This window comes from Branchiostoma belcheri, unplaced genomic scaffold (assembly GCF_001625305.1).
Source record: "Branchiostoma belcheri isolate BF01 breed outbred unplaced genomic scaffold, Haploidv18h27 scaffold78, whole genome shotgun sequence".
In the NCBI taxonomy this organism is placed as follows: Eukaryota; Metazoa; Chordata; class Leptocardii; order Amphioxiformes; family Branchiostomatidae; genus Branchiostoma; species Branchiostoma belcheri.
In genome coordinates this window covers 704,653-725,819 of record NW_017804442.1, presented here as the reverse complement: position 1 = coordinate 725,819, position 21,167 = coordinate 704,653, and the positions used below count along the sequence as shown (strand labels likewise).

Sequence of the window (21,167 nt, the reverse complement as noted above, 5' to 3'; positions counted from 1 at the left end):
TGTTTTGAAAACATTATTGTCTAGCTTAGGTATGGAGGACTATGTGTCTTCGGAGTACAAAGAAAAACAGGTCAAACACTCAACCAATCAAACGTGCCCTGTTGGAATCAACAACTATGACTCATACCTGGAAATGGTGAGAACTCTGTACATGATACTATTCCCTAGATCTGACTACAGATTTTGGCCAACCACCTGACTAACACTTAGTCTCCATCAGACCAACAGCGCTGGCTGAAAAATAGTAAAATCTAGACGACTAGATTGAATGATTTGCCATAGGCGATATCGTCTGATTGCATGTCAACAGAGCCGTCCGCTTACTTACGTGGAGGGTTTACAGGGCCGAGCACAGGTCCCCAGAACCACGTAATGTCTGACGCTCACACCAGTGGCCGGCTGCAACACTCTGTCTTTAGGGAGTCCCGAAGACAACTCCAACATGCCGTTGGACCTCTGCGGGCTCAGAAAATCCGCCATGGAGTTGTCTGTCACTGCCCGAACGTGTATCTTTAGCCTCTGTACACTTGAAGAAGCCACACAGGCGAAACCGGTCGTGTGACAGGCCGAATGAAGGTTCTAAACGGGAACTATGCGGCTCCAGATGTCTTACTGGGGGGCTACTGCGTGAGCGAGATGTCGGTCAGCTTGACTAATGAATCCCCTCTACTATACACTGCCCGAACGTGGAGTCAGTCGGGCAGGGTTTGAACAGGACCGACCGACACCTCGATGTTACCTGGGGCTATTCTGCTAACCCGTCCTCTCAGCTGTTTCCGTTCACGTGTAGCTTGGGTTCATGGGTTAAGGGTCCATCTTAAACGACCAGACTGGGAGTTAGGGGCCAGGCACAGACTAGTACGTCGTGCAATCGCAAGCTGAGGACATCATTCTTGAGACAGTTGTGAAGATGCCCTACGAAAATTCAGCTGTTTGTTAGGGAAACGCTAGTTGTAGACCCTTGGTTTTGTCACAGCCTGCTTGACAATTTACGGCATAATCGTACGACGAATTATGTAACCGACCCGTAAGACAGTTTGCTTTTCAAAAGTTGTCCAAAGCAGCGCCTTTTAAAGGTCTACAATCATATCTATATCCAGACTGTCATGAATGAGACATGGATCATATCTTGGACACGCGTGCCCTCGACTCTTTCTCAGAAAGCACTCAGACCAGACCGGAGTGAAAAGGTGACAACTGACCTTCGGGGCAGGTAAAAGTTGTCCTACTTCTAAAATGGCTTCAAAGACCGCCTTTTAGGACCCAAGAACTTCCTACAAGAGACTATATGAAACTACCCTACTTCAGAAGAACCACATTTTCTGTACGTGTTTATATAGTACGTAAACTCGCCCCCAATCTCACCTTTTCACCTGGTCACATGGAACGGTTGTCAGTCGCCAGTCGCCAGTCTCTTCCCCCATGCGAGAAGATGCACCAATGACCATGTCATAGCTTACACGACCAACACACTACATGCGGCAACGGTGCTGATGCTAAAGTAACGTGCGCCAACAAGTGCCAACGTGCACTACAACAGGTTATCGGAAGTTTGACACAACAGTGCCCTGCTCCAACGTTGCGTCACATTAAGACTGACACACTGGGATACACCTAGCCTGGTGACGTAGGCGTCACGTGACCGTGCTGTCACGCGGGTGAGGCATGCCGGTCGGTCCGGTTGGGGCCGATCCAACTCAAAACTCCGGGAGAACCTCCAGGCCAAGATTTTGGGAGGACAATTAAGATCTCAAGCTTTCGTCCGAGAAGACGCACCCATGCACCGACAACGAGCGAAATTGAGATGGCAGACTTCACCCCTTTACCCATCATGCGTTGCGGCCCTTCTAGTCGCACGGACACTAAGATATCGCTGAAGATGTATGACAATGCCGAAATATGTATCAAATTGGGAATCACAAAAACACACACACAGATAGACACTTGCAAGGACATGCATATGGCCATGTAATACTGCTCAATAACACTTTCGATCCCTGCAAGTAAGCTATCACGAGTACTGTGTAAGGGCCTGCAGACCGCAGGCAAACTTTCTGTCATACTGCATTTGCCATTTGATTAGTTCTTTAAACGTTAAGCGAACCAAAATAATGATGGACCAAATGTCATGGCTTACCACGTGCGTGTTAATGACACTAAACTGTATATATACCAGCAGAATAACAGTTGCGCCGAGGCACGCAAAGAATGGATCCAATACTTCTCTTAACTCACTCTCTTCTTAGACTTCTGGAAGACAATTTTCACAGTCATAATCCACCATCTCATGCCTGTTTGGTTATCCATAAGCATGTGGTTAACTTCAAACCAAGCGTAATGATGCACGAAATGTCAAGGGTTGACACGCGCTGTTTGTAACGCTGCCGTGGGCAGGGATGAATAGAACAGAGTTCAATTATTTCGGGCAAAGAAACAAATCGAAGGCCAAAAATTGGACATCGTTACAGATTTGTGTAGGAATGTGGTGCAAAAAACACCCCTTTTCAAATCCAGTCGACTTATAATTCACATACCTGACGGAGCAAATACTAGTAATGACTAAACACTAGTTATGGAATACAAAGTCAAAGAGACCATAACAAAGATAGCAGAAATGTCAAAAAAAGTGCAAGCTCTGTCCTGCCCTAACCATTTGGTCACTGCACGGGGCACCACAGATAATCCAAAAACCAGTTCTGTCCACCGTTTTTTTTTTCTGTTCCTCTCTTCCTGTTTTCTGTCTCGCGTTTCATTTAGTGTCATGTTGGTCCTTTCCCTGATGCTATCCTCCAATCCACTCCGTTGCCTGCCCCTCTTTCTTACTTCCTGGACTTGATAGTGTTGGCCGATATCAAAATGTTTAGATCTTATAAAAGAAGGCAAATCTCAACTCACCCCACTGTTTGCTGTTTACAAAGTCTGGTGGTTGTCATACATAATTCTTCTCCACACGTTCGTACGAAAAAGAGTCCTGAAATACAGCAAACAGGGTGTAAGCTATCAGTATAAAACAATAGGATCTCTACAATAGCATGAAAGTTCATCTGAATCGGTAAAACTACATTATAAGAAGCTTAAAGTTCAGGCAGCTGAGTAAGACCGAGCGATTCGGTTGAAAATTTTGTTGAGTTGGAGAACAGTTTAACGTTTCTTATACAGTACATGTTGCCGTGAAAAAGGTATCTAGAAACACTAGGGAAACTGAGCTCAAAACATCAGGAAGGAAAAGCTATAAGACCTCCTTTTTTTCCAGCTCACTCGTCAGACCCGTTGCCTCTGGTATCGTTCTGAAGAGGATTAGGGTCGGTATTTGCAGGTTTAACGGTTATTGGGCAGAGACAAAGCGGGTGTTTGACCCTGCCGTAGGGTTAGGACCGAGTCACCTGTAGTAACCTCTCTACAACCTGGTTTCGGGAAACGGCTGGAAAAGTAGAAACTGGCCAAATAGACAGATAACATGCCAGGTTCAAATTATGGTTAGCTGGCAGGTAGCCTTTGCGCTCGGGAAGATCGAAGTGATGTGAGTTCGAGCTTCGTAGCAGGGTTAGAACGGAGTCACGTGCAGTAACCCCTCTCTAACTTAGGCTTCGGGAAGCGGCTGGAAAGAGGCCTAGAAACTGGCCAATAGACAGATAACATGCCAGGGGAGGTTGTCTGGGAGATAGCACAGTTTGTAGCCAACGTGCACTCTTTTCAGCCGCTTCCGAAGCCTGGTAGAGGTAGAGGCTAAACCTCTCTGATCAGGGGACACGAAAAGAACTGGCGCTATCGGCATAATGACACGAGACAAAAGAAACAGTCATGCTGAAGCCCAAACGGCCAGCAGGTCAGATAACTTGAGACTTAGCCACTTACAGGCAGACAGGTAGACAGTAATCGTGGGCAATTTGCTGCCAGTGCCGATATTTGAAAACGAAGAGGCGAGTCAATAGAAAGAGCAACGGCAATGGCAGAATTAAGCAGATTCTTGAAGCAGTAAAAAAGCATGGTGTATAGTCACTATGTGGCCCTATGTTGCTGATATATGATCATCATCTACTGGGATACTTGGATACTTTGTTGGAAAGAGAAGATAAGAGTAAAGTACTTGAGACTTCTTCGCCTGGTACAAGTTTGCAGTATGTAAGGATGCTTAGTTGTTTCAATAGGATAACCACATGTCATGTGGGATATTAATGATGAAGAGTCATGTAGCTCACGAGCAAGATTGAAAATCAGTCACTTACACGTAAATAGATAGACTGATGATGGAGATAACTATTTGATTATCCACTTTAGGAGTGCAAGACGCTAGAAGACAGAAAAAGAGGAAGAGGACAAGGAGACAGAATTTTGCCATCTAGACATTAAAACTTCTGCCGCAGGCTACTGAAGAGATTTGCGACACCTGTGGCTTCTCAGAAGGCTTGCCATCTTCACCTCTCACCTGTTGGTCCGCTGGAGGCTACTGAAGTGATTTGTGGCACCTATTGTTCAAGGCCCATGTTACCTTCACACTTACCTACTGGCCTAGTTACCAGAACATTCGTCTAGAAGGTTATGTGAAGAGGATGCTCCAAGAAGACGAAAAAGTTGAAGAGGAGAAGAAGACAGTTTTGGGGGATCATCTTTACGATAAAATCTTCACTGGGTGATGATTTTGAATTATGGCACCTGTGGTTGCCATGCCTACGTTACCTCCACCCTCACTTTCTGGCCTAGTTACCTTGTCGCGAGGTTATGTGAAGGGGATTCGCGAAGAAGACGACAAAGAGGAAGAGGAAAATGAGACAGCTTTTGGGGGATCATCTATACATTGTCAATGAAATCTCCACTGGAGGGAACTGAAGATATTTGTGACATCCGTGGTTTTAAGGCCTACTTTACTATCACCTCTCACCTACGCTATATTAGCCTAGTTTCTGCCAAACCTGTCCTGTTTAGAATCACGACTTCGGACTATTCTTTTTGCACTACATTGCATTTCGCATCCAAGCTTGTTCGTTGAAATGGTTTTAAGTCTACATACGTAGACACTCGCAACTAGAAAAAGCATTCCAATTCAGTGGTTTACTAGTATCTTTCTATATAATACCGGTACCTTGTATTGGCCGTAAGCGACGTTGAGAACAATAGAAACAAAAGCACCTGTAAGTCTTTGTGTTTTTTCATCCGAGTGTAACTGTAATAATTTTCTCTTTATACAGTGAAACCTGTACTGGTGACTGCATAAGAACAACTTGTTTGTTTGTTTGTTTATTTATTTAACCAGGAAAACATATCGCCTGATGGCGTTTTTCAATTGTTCCTGGGGGGGAAAACCCCGAAACAAAATCCATTAACAACAAAATCAGCTCAAAATTAACAAAGGTATCAAATGAAGTTACGCAAATTACAAATTGATACAAACTTTTTTGGTGGTCCCTTAGATTATATCTCCTAATGATACAAGCATTATGAATCCTGTCTATGGTGACCTTCTGTCTACTGTGACCATTTTCTAATGTGCCTAGAGGGTTTACCATGAACAGGTTTACTGTATCATGAAAGTTTATAAGTGTTGGTAGTTACATGTTTAGAATTAAAACTTTAGATCCAACACTCTGGTCTTCCGCAGTAGACTGTCTACTCCGGAAGACCAGAGTGAGTGGTTGAAAGCTCTAGGTGAGAGAACTTTTTGTGTTGGACCAAAAGTTTTAACTCTAACAGGGTTTACTGTATAGTTTTTCGAAGTGGGTTTTGTTCTTCAAACAGGCATGACTAAGAATGAACACAACAGTTGCACCAAACCGTACACTATGAGTCGTTAATTTCACACCAATAAGGCTGGTTATTATCCAGAATCTGCTCATCAATTACAGTGTCTCAAATTCATCGTTTCATTTTAAGAATTTGACAATATAGTGGAATCCTCATTTAACAGTTTTTTTTGTCTAAACGCCCATCGATTAGACAACTGAAGTGCTGTTTATCAATCCCCACTAGTGCATGATTAAACACAGGGCCTGTGATTACCACAACAAAGGCGGAAACTCATTTATCATTCTGAATTTTCCACCCACTTCATTCCACTTAGATATACACTCAACACGAAAAGTTTGGAAACCTGAATTTGCTCAATCCATGGTGACTTTTTACCTCCATGGTCAATCATATATATTCACAATCACATGTACTTTATCACTTGATTTGTATTATACTAATGGTATATTGGTGAAAAGCTCCGTGTGCTTCTGTCGAGTGTACTAGTAGACTAGTACTTTTAAATGTAGTGCTTCAATATCAGTACATTTTTACTATGATTAGTTATATGCCAGCCCTGATATTAAAAAAAAGCTACAATGATAATACATGCAAACCAGTTAGAGTTCTCCAACGTTAACCCCGATCAGGTCGAGAGCTTTGTTGGGGTTATATTAAGTCACAAAGTAACAGATACTGAATGTCCCTCCCCCAGTTTGACACATGAATCTGTTCTGAAAAAGCATCATACGAGATTTTGACCCTAACTTTAAAAGTGATTATAAATTCGTTATTGAAGTGTACTGAACGGGCATCGTCTTTCAAAACAGTCAAAATTAAGTTTGGGAACGTTTTTTTTTTTAAATCTCATTATGTGACTTTCCTGTTCCTAACATGTGGTATACAAGTGAACACAACATGAATCAACAATTACTGACGAAAGCTAGTGGATGCTACCTGAAACGTCTGACCGTTTCCAAAATCATACCCAGTTGCTTGAGTACCTCCATGGTACTAGTAATTTTTTTTTTTTGGCGTTGAAAATCATATACAGTTGCTTGAGTAACTGTTCTTGGCGTCTCTTATTACCTGGATGTCTAACTTCATCGACGAATTAAGAATCAACAACCACCTGTTGCTCACTCACCTGTCAAATCCTTCAGGAAACCGTCCAGCCGCCTCCTTAAAGTGTTCCGTATCTTAAAGTCTTCATGAGTACTTCAGGTGTTTGCTGTTGAATCGGCGCAGGTTGAGTTTTGGCGTGTCGCCCAGTGGCCCGTGTGGTACGTGTGTTGTCTTGTCCTTAATCTGGGACTGTGCATTGTTCGGGCAACCGGTTGAGTGGGGTTAAAGGTCACGCGCCGCCATCTTGATTTGTCGTACGAGTGGGGAACACGTTTGTCCCAGGGGCTTTTTTCAAAATATATATTCCAACATTTCATGACATATGGTGACGGCACACTCAAGTTATATCAACTTATTTTATGCCGCCACTAACGCAGAGGACGAATACAGGACAAGACAATACTCATTTTCACTTGAGTCAAGTGAGGAAAGTGCCTTTCCCAAGGGCACAACATCGGTGGCATCTCTTGGTTCCGAGTCGAGCACGTTGCCGCTATGCCATACGACCCCAGGGGCTTTTGTTCTACAGATTATATAGTGAGGAGGCTCCAACTGCTAATTAGGTTCCTTTATTTACCCGTTTTAATTGTAATCCTCTACTGACCTCGTTTCTTTTCTAGAATGTGAGGGTCACTTCAGGTATTTTATAATTCTTAACCTGTAGCCAGATCTTTATCAAACTACATGTAACAGTTAATTCTTGCCCTACCCCCAAGGTCAATAGAACTACTGACATGGAATGAACAAGGACACGGTTTTTTTAGAAAACGACTTTGACTTAACTTTAACAGTTTATATGTATTCTAATCTAATTTGAAAGTCCTATCATGGGATGCAGCTAATTTAAAGAAATTCCCGCTCTGTCAACACTGAGCTACTAGTATGGCCTCCAATTGAAATTTGCGTTTTAGTTCCGAAAAAAAAGCCGCTAGGGGGCCAAACCTACATCACATTCTTCACGTGGCCAAGGGCTATCTGCCACCCCAAAATCATTACCATATCATGTCCAGAACACGAGATATACAAAACGGAATTTCGGCTGCAATACCAAGGAAAGCCGCCAGGGGGACCAATATCTAATCATTTCTTCGATTTCTACCCACCTGCCAAATGTCCTGACATTCCATCCATAGTTCAGTTTGAGATATCGTGCTAAACCACATCGAAACATACATGTATAACGTTAACAAACTGAGGAATGGGATCAAAAAGAGACACGTCCGCACTAGTACTGATCGATGAGTTGAGCTCAACTAACTTTTTTTAAGCATTGGAACGGGATCGGCCGTTCGAACAGCCGCCGGTCCCGTCCGTTACACACTTATAGCGTAGTTTCAGATTCAGATTTAGCTTTATTGACATTGGTATGACATGTTCGATGACATTCAAAACATGAATTGAGCCAACATGTACAAATATGACAATATTTGAAATACACAGAGCAGATAAAAACTGCAACATTTTAAAATGCGATTTAAAAACCCTTTACACGGACTATATACATTATGTCCTAAAGTACAACTATTTATACAAAATTTGCATATCGTTAGGAAGCAGTAAGTTATAACATGGAGTTCCATGGTTGTAAGAATCAGTTGCCAGAGTGGTAGTACAGGATAAAGGACAGTTCATGTCTCAACTGATCACTTCTAGATACACATGGATTCAAACAAACCCTACCAAGAACATACTAAGTAACTGTCTAGACGCAGATGAAAGGAAGTCATGCATAATTTTAAAACTGTTTCGCTGTGAGTAATATCAAGCTCTAGTTCGCAGAACGCCACCTGAATACTTAATGAGCCGTCTTACCCGTCACCCACCGCTCTAGTCGTGACCCAGGAAGTAACTTCGCCTTTAGACAGAAAAGGGAGGTGCCGCGTTGAGATATGTACATGTATTCTATGCGCACTATCAGGCCTTAACGCTACGTTTTAAGGCGTTCATAACCCACAGTCTTCATTACAGGATCTTTAACGAAGTGTGCAACATGTTGAAGGTCTGTGAGAAGCTTCTCGAGGCGGACGTCAAGAGCAAGCGGCACGGCTTGGTGCGAACCGAGACAGACTACCTCCGCGCGTTACTGGAGGCCATGGCGGACATGGACATGGCGGTGGAAGTGGAGGCGCTCAAAACTCTGGGCGACGTGAACTTGGAGAAGGGACGTCGACTCCGCGGGAAAGGTGTGAAGTTCAAGGACAAGGCTATGGTGTTGTACAGGGCCGCCTTGCTCAGATGCCAAGACGAAGATGTGGCAGGAAGTCTTGAAAATCGTATCCGTTACGCAGAGAAACTATGTCTAGGCACCAAGGCTACAGCACCATTAATAACTCATGAGCCGAGTGCAACATGCAACAAGACGCCTTCGCTTGCCAAGGTGGCAGAAAAATTCATCATTTTGGACCAAAGATTCGCCAATGGTGACTACAAGGAGTCTTTGTTGATTGAATACACCAAGTTGGTGGTAGAAGGAATATCAAACGAGGACGGTATGTTGGAAGTGGAAGCCATTAAGAGTCTGGGTGACGTCTACATGAAAAGAGGAACCGAAACCAGAGACTTGACATGTCTGACCAAGGCCACAGCTCTGTACAACACGGCACTGGAGAGATGTGGGAGACTCCAGGGCAGGCAGGCACTCATTCACCGCTTACTGTACACCGCTAGAACCAGACAAGGACTTAAGGTATCAAAATGTTTGCGGTAGCGTTAATGTGTATACCTGTAAGTCATAATTCAGGAGGATGGCCTTATTTGTTGAGGTTAGACTGTCATTTCATTTATTTCGAAGTCTTTTAGCCCTGCAGGGCTAATCTTCCAAGGCTCAAACATTAATACTGTCATTGGGGGAGAATATGATCAGTTGGTATAATTCTTGTAAATGAAGATACATGTATTTTTGCATAATCAATGAGAAACATTTATAATTTGTCAGTCATAAACGTTAAATCATTTGGCTATGAGGTATGAGATCGTGGAACTCTAGATCTAGTTTTTACATTATGTGTTATGTGCACGTGGTGCTTCAAGCATCTTTTCTCTAAGTGCCCCGTCTCTTCTTGTTGTGTTTGAATATTCGAAGGTTTCGAAGCGCAGACGGAAACATCTAGTTGACTTGCCGCGGGGCTTTCCTGTTACCATGGCAACTACTGACGCCATCCATGACGATAAAGGTCAACATTTCATGTAAGCACAGCTACTGTAGTATTGCAGGTTTTGTGATTAGACGTAGTGTATTGGGGACTTTTAGGTTACACAAAAGCCCCCAAAGCACCAAGAAGTGGTGTATTCAGCAAGCTTATGTTTGCATTTTTAATAATTGTTGGGCTCAAGCACAAAAGTAACAGATTGTCAGTGATCTGACAGAATCGACGATTCTACCTTCAATGACCTGAACCAGACGCCTGTCACCATGGTAACTAGTGTTGGGTTACATCATGTTGCAATTTTAAAGCAGGAGGGATTTAGACTCCTGTCTGACCATATATATGAATGTGTTTGGGTAAGAATTAACAGAGAAGGCCATATGCGAAGGTAAACATTATGCATTTGCTTTGCAAACATCATGTTACCTTTCTAGTATACATGTATATAACTTATTACGTTTTAATATCTAAAATATTAATAATCACCTGTCACGCTGTAGGTCTTGCGATGATCACCTGACGGAAGGGGACCGCGCACTGGCTGATGGGAAGCTGGACACTGCAGAAATGAAGTTTGCGTCAGCCCTGAGACAGATTCACGGTTTGTCATTTTCACAGCTGCATCTTTATGTCATCTTTCATAACATCCAATGGGCTGCGAGAAGAGTATACTTACAAACGAACTCCTAAACTTGATGATGTATATTTTGTAATATAGAAATATGTAGAAACTTAGTGAAGCACAATTTGTTCTCGAATGCTCAAGGGAGAAGAAGCATGTTGATTATAGATGTACAGAAGCTATTAGCATAGTATTCTTATTGTATTTTGAGTGTCTAACTTTATGTAATGAGGATAATCTAACTTAATGCATTTATCTTATTCATGCATTATGTAAGAAATGTCAATGTGACATTAGCCTGACATTAGCCCACCGAAAAGTCACCAAATGTAATATTAATTGCTACAATGTAGCCAAATATGCTGACCAATTTTACATTTCTGTACACATGCAGATCCCAACAAACCAGACCGCAGCAGGGAGGCCCACTGTCTGCGCAGACTCGGTGACGTGTACGTCCAGAGAGGCAAGAGAACGGAAGAGGGGAGAAAATTCACCCAGGCAGCAGCCCTGTATAACGCAGCCATGGCCAGAACAGACAAAGGTACAGACACAATACAGGCAAGCTTACGGGACGCAGAGAAATGGTTTCTTCATCACACAGCACATGTGGACAGCAACCAGAGTCTTCCTGATTCGGCCATGCTTCACCAGAAGCGACTAGAAGACTTGCGCGCGCGCGCCAAGTCACAGCTAGAAGACATAGATCAGAAACACAATCCGTATCGGTATGATGAAGATGACCCTAAGATGATACCAGAGGAGGCTGAGCGAGCTGAAGCGGTCAAGACTCTGTTCAAAACCATCGCCAAGGATAGACAGACATTTATCCGGGCACTAGTTGACGAATGCATCGCCACGCTCGGCCCTCCTCCGTGTAGGTACGCTTTCATCGGGTTGGGATCACAGGCAACAGAACTGGTGACGCCGTACTCCGACCTGGAGTTCGCCATTCTGACTGAGGAGGGGAAGGATGATGATGATGATACACGGAGGTACTTCCTAAACCTTACCCACTACCTACACCTGAAAGTCATCAACCTGGGAGAGACCATCCTCCCAGCCATGGCCATCCCGTCACTCAACGACTTCTACTCCGAGGACCCGGAGAAAAACTGGTTCTTCGACTCCGTCACGCCTCGTGGGTTCTCCTTCGACGGCTTCATGCCGTGGGCTTGTAAGACACCTTTTGGAAGAGACAGAACCAAGACGAAAGAACCGGTAAGTCTCATCCAGACTCCTGCTAAGATGGCAGAGTTTCAGCAGCTGGAGGTTGCCCTGGCAGAAGGATATCACCTGTCAGACATCCTCCGGCGGTTTGCATTCTTAGCTGGTGATGAGCCCTTGGTGAGAGAGTATCAGGAAAGGCTCAATGAAGTCGTCACAAATGATCTCGTTTCCGATTCCAAGTCCCGATTTTCCGCCATGCAGATCCTTCAGGAGAACAGAGAGATGTTGTCCGCCCGGGAACCCACCGGAGAGCTGCTCAACGTCAAGAAAGACATCTACCGTTTTCCCGGCATAGCGATGGAGGTTCTGGCCCTGTGTTGTCAGGTGAACCTGGCTAGTACGTGGGCTGTGATAGACAGATTGAGGGAGACCGGACAGGCACAAGAAGAGAACGCCGCCCACCTCACGGTTCTGACCGGTATCTCGGCAGAGCTACGACTCAGAACGTACATGGCCAACGGGGGACAAAAGGACAGCCTGTCGCCTCTCGCAGAAATGAAGTTTCAGTCAAAGTTGGAAGATATCTCTGACAAAACCCTGAAGTCAGAATTCCACATTCCGGACACTCAGATTCTGTTCCGGTACTACTGCAGAGCTATTCCACTGAAGAAGTGTATACCGGACATTGTCCAAGACGACTCGCAGGACCAATCGAGAAGAAGAAGAAGAAAAGGAAGAAGAAGAAAATGTGTGTTCAAAACTACCATCTTTGATACCTCCCATCTATGCAGGGGCCGAATAGCGAAGAAATTATTCCAGTCAAGCAAATGCATTAAGCACTACGAAGCAGCATTAAAAGAGGTCGGTGGTGACATGTTTTCACGCTCGGTAATACTACTTGAATTAGGGCAATACTTGGCAATGCATGGTGATATCATCAAGGCAATGCGCTATTTTGAAGAGTCAGAAAGGATACAAAAAACTACCTTTTGTAACAACACATTCATAGCAAATCCAGCAGCCGCACTACACAGTTTGGGGTTATCTTCGGGTATAATGGGCAACCCGAGGAAAGCTATTGGCTACTTTGAACAGTCACTAACGGCATGTAAAGCTGTTTTGGGCGATGGAACCCCACACCCCGACATTGCTGCGGCACTTTCAAACCTTGGAAATTGCTGGAGTGATCTAGGCGATCACCAAAAGGCAAAAAGGTACTTCGAACAGTCATTGAAAATGAGAAAAACTATCTATGGAGAGACGCCACATGAGCACATTGCCAACTCACTTGGGAGCCTTGGATACTCTTGGAGTAGTCTTGGCGATGAAAAGATAGCACTTGACTACTACAAGCAGTCAATAGCTATGTATAAAACTATCTATGGACAGAACACCATTCATCCAGCCATTGCTTTGGAACTTAATAACCTGGGATTGTGTTACAGCAATCTCGGCGATCAGAAGAAAGCGGTTAGTTGCTATGAACAGTCACTTATGATGAAGAAAGCAATCTACGGAGTGACCACATGCCATCAGGACATCGCAATGTCCCATCACAATGTCGGACTAACTTGGACTAAGCTCGGCAACCACAAGAAGGCAATAATCTACTACGAAGAGACATTAACGATGTTGAAAGCTGTCTATGGAAAGAAAACGCCACACCCTGAAATTGCCATCGTACTTTACAACATTGGGGAATCTTGGAGACTATTAGGCGATCACAGAAAAGCCGTCAGCTATTTTGAACAGTTCATAGCGATGAAGAAAATCATCCATGGAGGAGACGTAGCGCAGCCGAAAATGGTTATGGCATTCAACAACCTGGGATCGTGCTGGAGTGAACTAGGCGATGAGCGGAAAGCAATCAAGTACTTTGAACGCTCGCTGAGAATGGCGAAAACTATATACGGAGAAAACAACGCACATCCACACATTGCCAAGATACTCCACGAATTTGGGCAGGTATGGCGTAAATTCGGCTATCCAGAAAAGGCTAGTGAGTATGAGAAACAGGCACGGTGTATGGTGATGTGACTTCGTATCAGTACTAGTGGCAATCTACGACTCAAAATCCGCCCGCAAAAGCTCATTTGGTGAAGGTATACAAAAAAGGTTAAAAGTATACCAGGTACAAGTATATAGAATTATTTGTGCTGTTGTAAATATTTCCATAGCTTTTATTGATGTATATAATGTATACTATTTACTCACATGTACGTAAGTAATACAATTTTTGTAAGTTAGTCTTATGTCACATATGAGTATGAAGGCACACCAGTTTTAAATAATTCATAATGAAAGTACAATGTATTCTAAAACATTTGTTGACATTTTTGTTGATGAATACATTTGCTTTTATACATGGTGCTCAACACCATTTTCATTACACATTTAAAAGCAATTAAAAATATACATGTATATTAAGAATCTGGATTTGCCTGCTTATCAATTCTACTACATGTATCATAAAAGCTTGTAGGGGGCAAAGCACCTTAGTGCGATCATTCATACATTCATCTATTCGTTCCTTTAGTTGTACTTCAAACGAAAGTGCATAATCATTTCAACTTTTGTATCATTGTAAAAAGAAGTACACGGCAATTTACAGAGATACCATCAACCAAAGTCAAATTTCCAAACTGTTTTGGGCCAGTTAACTTTCAGGTCAGTCTTGAGACCACATACCCAAATGGTGTAGCATTGTATCTTATCTAGCTGTATCCTTTAAAATTATGTTTTTTAGCACTTAACACTTTTGCTTGGAAGTTGGAACCTAGCCATATAATCAGAGGTGGTGCTTAAAGCAGAAACTGGTCTGTATTAGCACGTCATCAAAACGTACTGTGCCTGCATGAAACCATTCACGGTTTTCGTCAGATTTTTGGTCAACGTTGCATCAGAATTTGTAGAGGATATCTTTACCGACACAACATTTGAAAACTACAGATAGGATGTTAACATTCTATACGCAAATACGACCTCTCAAATGAGACGTTCTGCCAAAGTGCGATGTACAGGGTTACAGGGTTTTGCGCAGGTGCAGTACATTCTGCCGACGTGCTGTCTGTGTTTACAATCAGGCCAGTCTTGAGACCACATAGCCCAGGTAGGTAAGAAGCAGCAGCAGCAACACCAGGACCAGGATGGCAGAGTACAGGATGAACTCAGTCACGGGGACGGAACGGACGACCTCCGCGGCGCGATCCCACCTCCCTGGCCCCTGCAGTCTCCACTGGGCAGCCCCGCAGCTACCCAGCAGCAGCCTGGAACAAAGGCACGATTTTTGATTGACAGTTCAATGGAAATCATACACACACATGCACACACACACATGCATGAACGGACACACATGCACATACACATACACATGCACACACGCACGCATGCACACACAGACGCACACACACATACACACACAAACACATACACATAGACACACACACACGCACACACAAACACACACACTATACACATGTACGCGCACACATGCATGCATGCACACACACACATATGCATGCACACACACATGCAAGCAAACACACACACAGTGTAGGCACACACACACATACTGTAGGTACACACACACATGCACACACACACACACATGCACACACACACACATGCACACACACATGCACACACACACACACACATACCTACCTAACTACCTAGTCCCATGACCGACGATCGTTGGGGGGACAAGGCAGACCTTGTAACAGAGGTGATGCCAGCTCTATCTGTCTTGGGCTTCTGTCACACTCATACACACGTGTATATACACACAAATGTATAGTCTCACACATACACACACATACATACACACAAACATACAATTTAAATAAGGTAAACTTTAGAAAACTTTAATGCTGTCCCACCTCCAGGCCAGCCTCGGGTGCCTCCAGATCTGCGGTTTGGCCCCGAACTGTGCTGCGATGCTGTCATTATACAGTAGTGGGTCCTTCTGGATGGTGTGACGGGCAGACGCAAAGTACCTTTTGGCCGTCCTCTCCTAAAACAGAACACGAAGAACAGCTGAAGTTTTAAGCTTATTGTGAATCAAAAATAAAGTCAAATTAAAGATAGACCCGGTTGAACAATTACAGATGCTCTCCTAAAACCCATGACAACAGAACAGAAAGAATAGGTTAAATGTGAGGCTACTTGTGGATCCAACTAAAGTTAAGTCAAAGATAAACCAGTTGAACAAGTACAGATGCTGAGATACAGTAACAGGAGACTGTTGATGCCAGATAGATATTTATAAAGAACCCAACACACTATAATATCGACAAGACTAGAGTTGACACTTTAAGATACTTAAACTAAACTGAGGAGCTGACCTGGTGTGCTTGGCTATAAACACAAAATATACACATGTAGCAAAGCTGCATTGCCTGTTAGCTACTTCATAATTAATCAGGTGAGCATGACTTCTCTCCTTTCTACTCACCTCGTCATCTCTGATGTCTGCCTCCATGGCAGCCCTGTTTGGCAGCTTGACGTGGTTCAGACACAGCTCGGCGAACCACCTGGCCTGGGTCTCCGACATGCTGAGGATCCCGCCGGACGCCGGCTGGACAAAACCGATGAATGCCAGGCTGGACCCCACGTCCGGGCAAAACACGTTCTTGTACAGCTGCAGTGGAAGGTAAAAAAAATACTGCCTAGAAAGGTAACATTTGCAAAGCATTATCAGTATATTAAAGTGAAGTAAGTATCAGTATATTATTGTTGGCCTTATCATGATCTAGCGTAACGCACTACTGCTCTGCTTGTTCATAACATGGTGTACATTACCGTAATTCAGCACCAGTGACCATGTTGACAGCATTCTGGTCCAGGTCATTGAATATGTTTATCAATTTTTGAGATGTGTGTAGTCCCTAGAAACATGGGCTGATTTTCAATGGCGCCCAGAATAGAAAATATGGGCTGGTACTGACTCAAACCATCTGCCTCTTGGGCCCAAAGCAAGATCCCTTACCACTATACTCTGTATGCTACATGTACATATACATTACAGTCCTACAGTCACCTTGATGCTGTTGCTTCCCTCCTCCAGCACTTTTTCCTTGACATCATCCGGCAGGAAGGGTAGAGACACCCTGAAGCCTGTACACATCACCACATGGTCCACTACTGCCGACGAACCATCTGTAAAATGGACTGTGCTTCCCTCAAACCTGAATAGACAACAGAAAATCACTTTCTCCACTTTGTAATACTTATCATATCTTACATATGTTGGAAAATTGACATACCGGTACTTTGTAATACATGTATATTTTTTGTTGGGGTTAGGTTAGGGTAAGGGTAAGGGTTAGGGTTAGGGTTAGGGTTAGGTTTGGGGTTGGGGTTGGGTTAGGGTTTGTGTTAGGGTTAAGGATTAGGGCTAGGGTTCAGGGTTAGGGTTGGGGTTAGAGTTGTGGTTGGAGTTCGGGTTAGGGTTAGGGTTAGGTAGGGATTGGGGTTGGGGCTAGGGTTGTGGCTAGGGCTAGGGCTAGGGCTATAGGGCTAGGGCTAGAGTTAGGGTAACAGCTAGACCCCCCTGTACCTTGTGATGTTGGGTTTGATGGTGACATTGTTGCGCTGTATGTTGTGGATCAGGGTGGGGCTAACAGTGGGCTGGGTCTGCAGAGCTCGCATCTTCGGGTTCAGGCCCCATCTGCAGTAAACAACAAGACAATCAGAGGTGGCAGACTTCACCCCCTTATCCATCATAATCCTATGTTCCAACACCCCTATGTTCCAATGCCCCTATGTTCTGACACACCTTCATGTACGTCCTGATGCCCCTATGTTCCAACATAGCGTTTAAGGGTTTCTGAAAATAGTTTCATCAGGTGGGTAAAAGTATAGGATACAGGAGTTTTCTTTTACACAACCAAGAGTGTTTACCAAATGTATGCACATAAAAAACGTAAGCAAGGTAAACAATCTTGGTTGTGTAAAAGAAAACTCCTGTATCCTAGGGTTAGGGCTGTTTCTTGCTCTTATGTACTTTATTCTTAAAGAAAAATTTTCCAGCTACACAATGAATGAATGAACTTTATTGCTCAACAATCGTACAAGGTACAATGTATGGCAGTAATACAACTACAACTACAAAACTTTACTTACTACAAACTACTATCTAATCAGTATTTGAGTTACTACATGGTCATGTATTGATGATATGTTCTCGCATCAGATTCTATTCTCAGCACCGACCTGTAAGGGCTGCCATGGATGAGCGTCACCACGGTTTCCAGGACGTTTGTGGCCAGTTTCCATGGTAACCAGAGGAAGGTGCGGCAGGCGTAGTGGTCCGTGGGCCGGCCGAACACGTAGTTGGGGAGAACCCAGGCGCCGGACCGCGTACTCAGGTACACCTTACGACACCTATATATGGAAAAAATAAAGGAAAGTGATTTCTATCAAGTTCTAAGCTGACTGAAGAACTCAACAAGTTGTTCGGTATGATAGAGGCAGCTGCCATGCCGCATGCCTGCAAAGCTGGTATGTTACTAGTATGCCAAAGGGTGGTTGTACTGATACAGATTTACTCTTAAGCTGATTGTGACAGAGATATTCAGTACAATCAAATTCAATACAAATGTGTTTCATTTTCCTGATACCGGTAATGCACATTACAATTAGACATGAATCAGGAACATGCACAAAGTTATTGTTAGAAATTGTGTATGGAAGAGAATGACCGTAGCTTATTTATATCAATGGTCAGTGGATACGGTGCCCATGAAAGACAATGAACCAGACACAAAATGTAGCAATGGTAGTTGATACATGCCTTCCCACTGTAGCAGCGTCCACTGCCACATCCACTGCACTGTTGCCGATCCCCACCACCAGTACCCGCCCCCCCACCAGCCGGTTAGTGATCGGGTCTTTGTAGTCTGCACTGTGAATCAGTTCACCTGCACCACAAATGTACAGACATGAGTTTTAAAACATCCTAAGATGTTGTTACTATATGAACATGGAATTCCGTATTTGTCATAAAATGTATGGGCCTCGTCATTGAGGCCTTGAAATTTAAGATTTTCTTGATCTGAGGTCTGAGAACTACTACAGCTACTAGAGAACTAGAGAACTAATACAGCTCTTCAAGACAGGACTGTATCAATGAATGTTTTGCAGTGGTTAAGCTATAAATTATTTCATAAACTTTCCCTATGCCAAGGTTGTCTTTGCATCTGTATTTAAAAAGTACTAAGAAGACTTAAGAAGTAGTGGTCCAGGAATAAATTTGTGTCAAGATCTGAAGATGAAGAGGATACTATAATGTTGTTGACCTACCTTTGAAAGTTTCTTGTCCAGGAAACTTTGCGAGGCTGGGGGTCACATGATGCCCTGTTGCTATGGCAACAAACTTGGCGACGTACACCTCCTCCTCCCCCGTGGACCATCCTCCCTTCCCATCATCCTCTACTCTGGTTGCCGTGACTACCCATTTGTCATCTGGAGAAAGAGGAAAAAATCAACATTTCTGTTAACTGTTGTGTGATAAATTATATTTAACTCGTAAGTGTAAGGAGAAAAATCTTATATTTTATAATAAAAAATTTTGAAACTGTGGAGGATTGTGTGATGTAAATGTACTGATTATTACATTGTTTATTACACCATACAACTGTTGCTTGTTGAAAGTGAAACAATGAGACTGACAAGTCGGTCCAGGAGGACTCAAATCCCGGATGCAAAGAAATGTCGAAAAATTGATTTTTGGATTGCTCTGATCCTGCAATTAAGTCCTTTGATCCAACCTTGTGTGAGCCGTAGCGAAGCTGCACTGCACAAGCATAGCTAATAGAAAAAGCATGATGAGGATGACTAAACAGAAACAGACCCAACCTTTTCTTTCGATCTTGTTGACCTGTGTCTGGAAGCTGATGACGTTGTTGATGCCGAAGTGCATGACGTAGTCGGTGATGTACTTGGCCATGTGGGAGTGGTGAGGATAGTCTGGGACATCGTCTGGGAACGGGAAGTCAGAGAAGCAGTAGTTGTGCTTCGAGACATTTCTAGAGAGAGAAGTACGAAAATACAATGTATGGTTTTAAGTGCACTGCCGCCTGGCAGAAAATTGAGATCGGGGCTAGATAAATCTTTTGGTGACCGCTAAAAACAGTATCAAATTGGCCAGGCATTATCCATTAGCCAGACTGTACCCATTGGCACTCTTTTGGCCAATGAATACTGCCTTGCCACCATATGATCTGCTTGGAGATTATTTCTGAGGGTTGGCGGAAAAACCTGTCCAGTCCAAATAAGGGGCTCTAGATATACACAAAACCCCACAATGCAGCCTGGTGACCCAAGCACTTCCATACCTGGATGTAACAAACAAACAAACAAACAAACAAACAAACAAACAAACAAACAAACCCAGAGTAACTCACATGTGAGTACATCTCATGACCCCGTAGCCGACCTTGTCTCGGAACGTCCACAGCCCGCCGACCTCTCCCGTACGTTCCAGAACTTTGACCTTTAACCCCACATCCAGGAGGCATTTGGCTGTAACCACACCTGCAAAGAAAAAAGTTTCAAAATTTAACTCCTATATCTAAACTAGATGTAGTCCAGAAATGTATTGCACATCATTTCAAAGATCAAGAAATTATAAAACCCACTCATTATGCACAACATGGGACCACTGCATATTATCCACTGCCTTCAAAGATTGAGGCATACCCAATAATAGTAAGTGTAGTACCTTACAGTTGATCGGACAGTGGCTGTGTGTACTTTATTACTTATCCTTTACTTTGACACTGTACATGAAATTAATCCTGACTTTAAAAATAAAATTTATTAACACTCCACTGGTCCAAGAGTCACCATGTGTAATGCCTACCTGATATTCCTGCTCCAATCACCACAACATCAGTTTCTGAGGTGGCAGCCATGTTCCTACTGCCACTGAAGACACAAACACACCTGATCATGAATAGGGAAACAAAATCATTTCCTAAGGGATCACCTAGACGGACAAAGTGGTCCTTTATAATTCAGGCTACTATTACTAGTACTGGTATTGTACAGTTAGACTTTGATCCAACACATAGAAACAAAACAAACCCTCCAAATTTCCCTATGACCTACAACATATTAAGTAATAGGCTTCCCTAGGCCTTAAGCTATAGCTAAGGGTCGTACTTAACTGATTGAGAGCCCAGTTTCTAACAATGCAAGGACGTTATGTTAAAGTCCCTTGCATGCAGCCTTACCTGTGACTTCTGTTCTCGTTCTATACCCTAGATCCGGCACCAGCCACACGTGCGGTACGTGCCGAGCCTGGGATCAGCGAGCTAGGCACACATGACTTTTGGACCTGGGGACCTAGGTGTAAAGATCGTCTAAAACAATTATGAGTA

General features: G+C 43.5%; 2 protein-coding genes across 2 annotated transcripts; one reads left to right on the top strand and one right to left on the bottom strand.

The window, feature by feature from the left end:
• The first annotated feature begins 8,836 nt into the window (after window positions 1-8,836).
• On the top strand, window positions 8,837-13,898 carry LOC109485734. The gene is made up of 4 exons (XM_019789407.1): window positions 8,837-9,141; window positions 10,490-10,593; window positions 11,009-12,319; window positions 12,911-13,898. The coding sequence occupies exons 1-4, from the start codon at window positions 8,837-8,839 to the stop codon at window positions 13,819-13,821; spliced, it is 2,631 nt and encodes an 876-aa protein (XP_019644966.1). The 3' UTR covers window positions 13,822-13,898.
• A 52-nt stretch (window positions 13,899-13,950) lies between these two features.
• Window positions 13,951-20,706, bottom strand: LOC109485789 (dimethylaniline monooxygenase [N-oxide-forming] 5-like). The gene is made up of 10 exons (XM_019789475.1): window positions 20,648-20,706; window positions 20,190-20,319; window positions 19,642-19,811; window positions 19,161-19,248; window positions 17,998-18,168; window positions 17,342-17,452; window positions 16,823-16,970; window positions 16,238-16,423; window positions 15,663-15,796; window positions 13,951-15,050 (listed from the first exon to the last, which is right to left on the bottom strand). The coding sequence occupies exons 1-10, from the start codon at window positions 20,697-20,699 to the stop codon at window positions 14,864-14,866; spliced, it is 1,377 nt and encodes a 458-aa protein (XP_019645034.1). The 5' UTR covers window positions 20,700-20,706; the 3' UTR covers window positions 13,951-14,863.
• Between the last annotated feature and the right edge of the window lie 461 nt (window positions 20,707-21,167).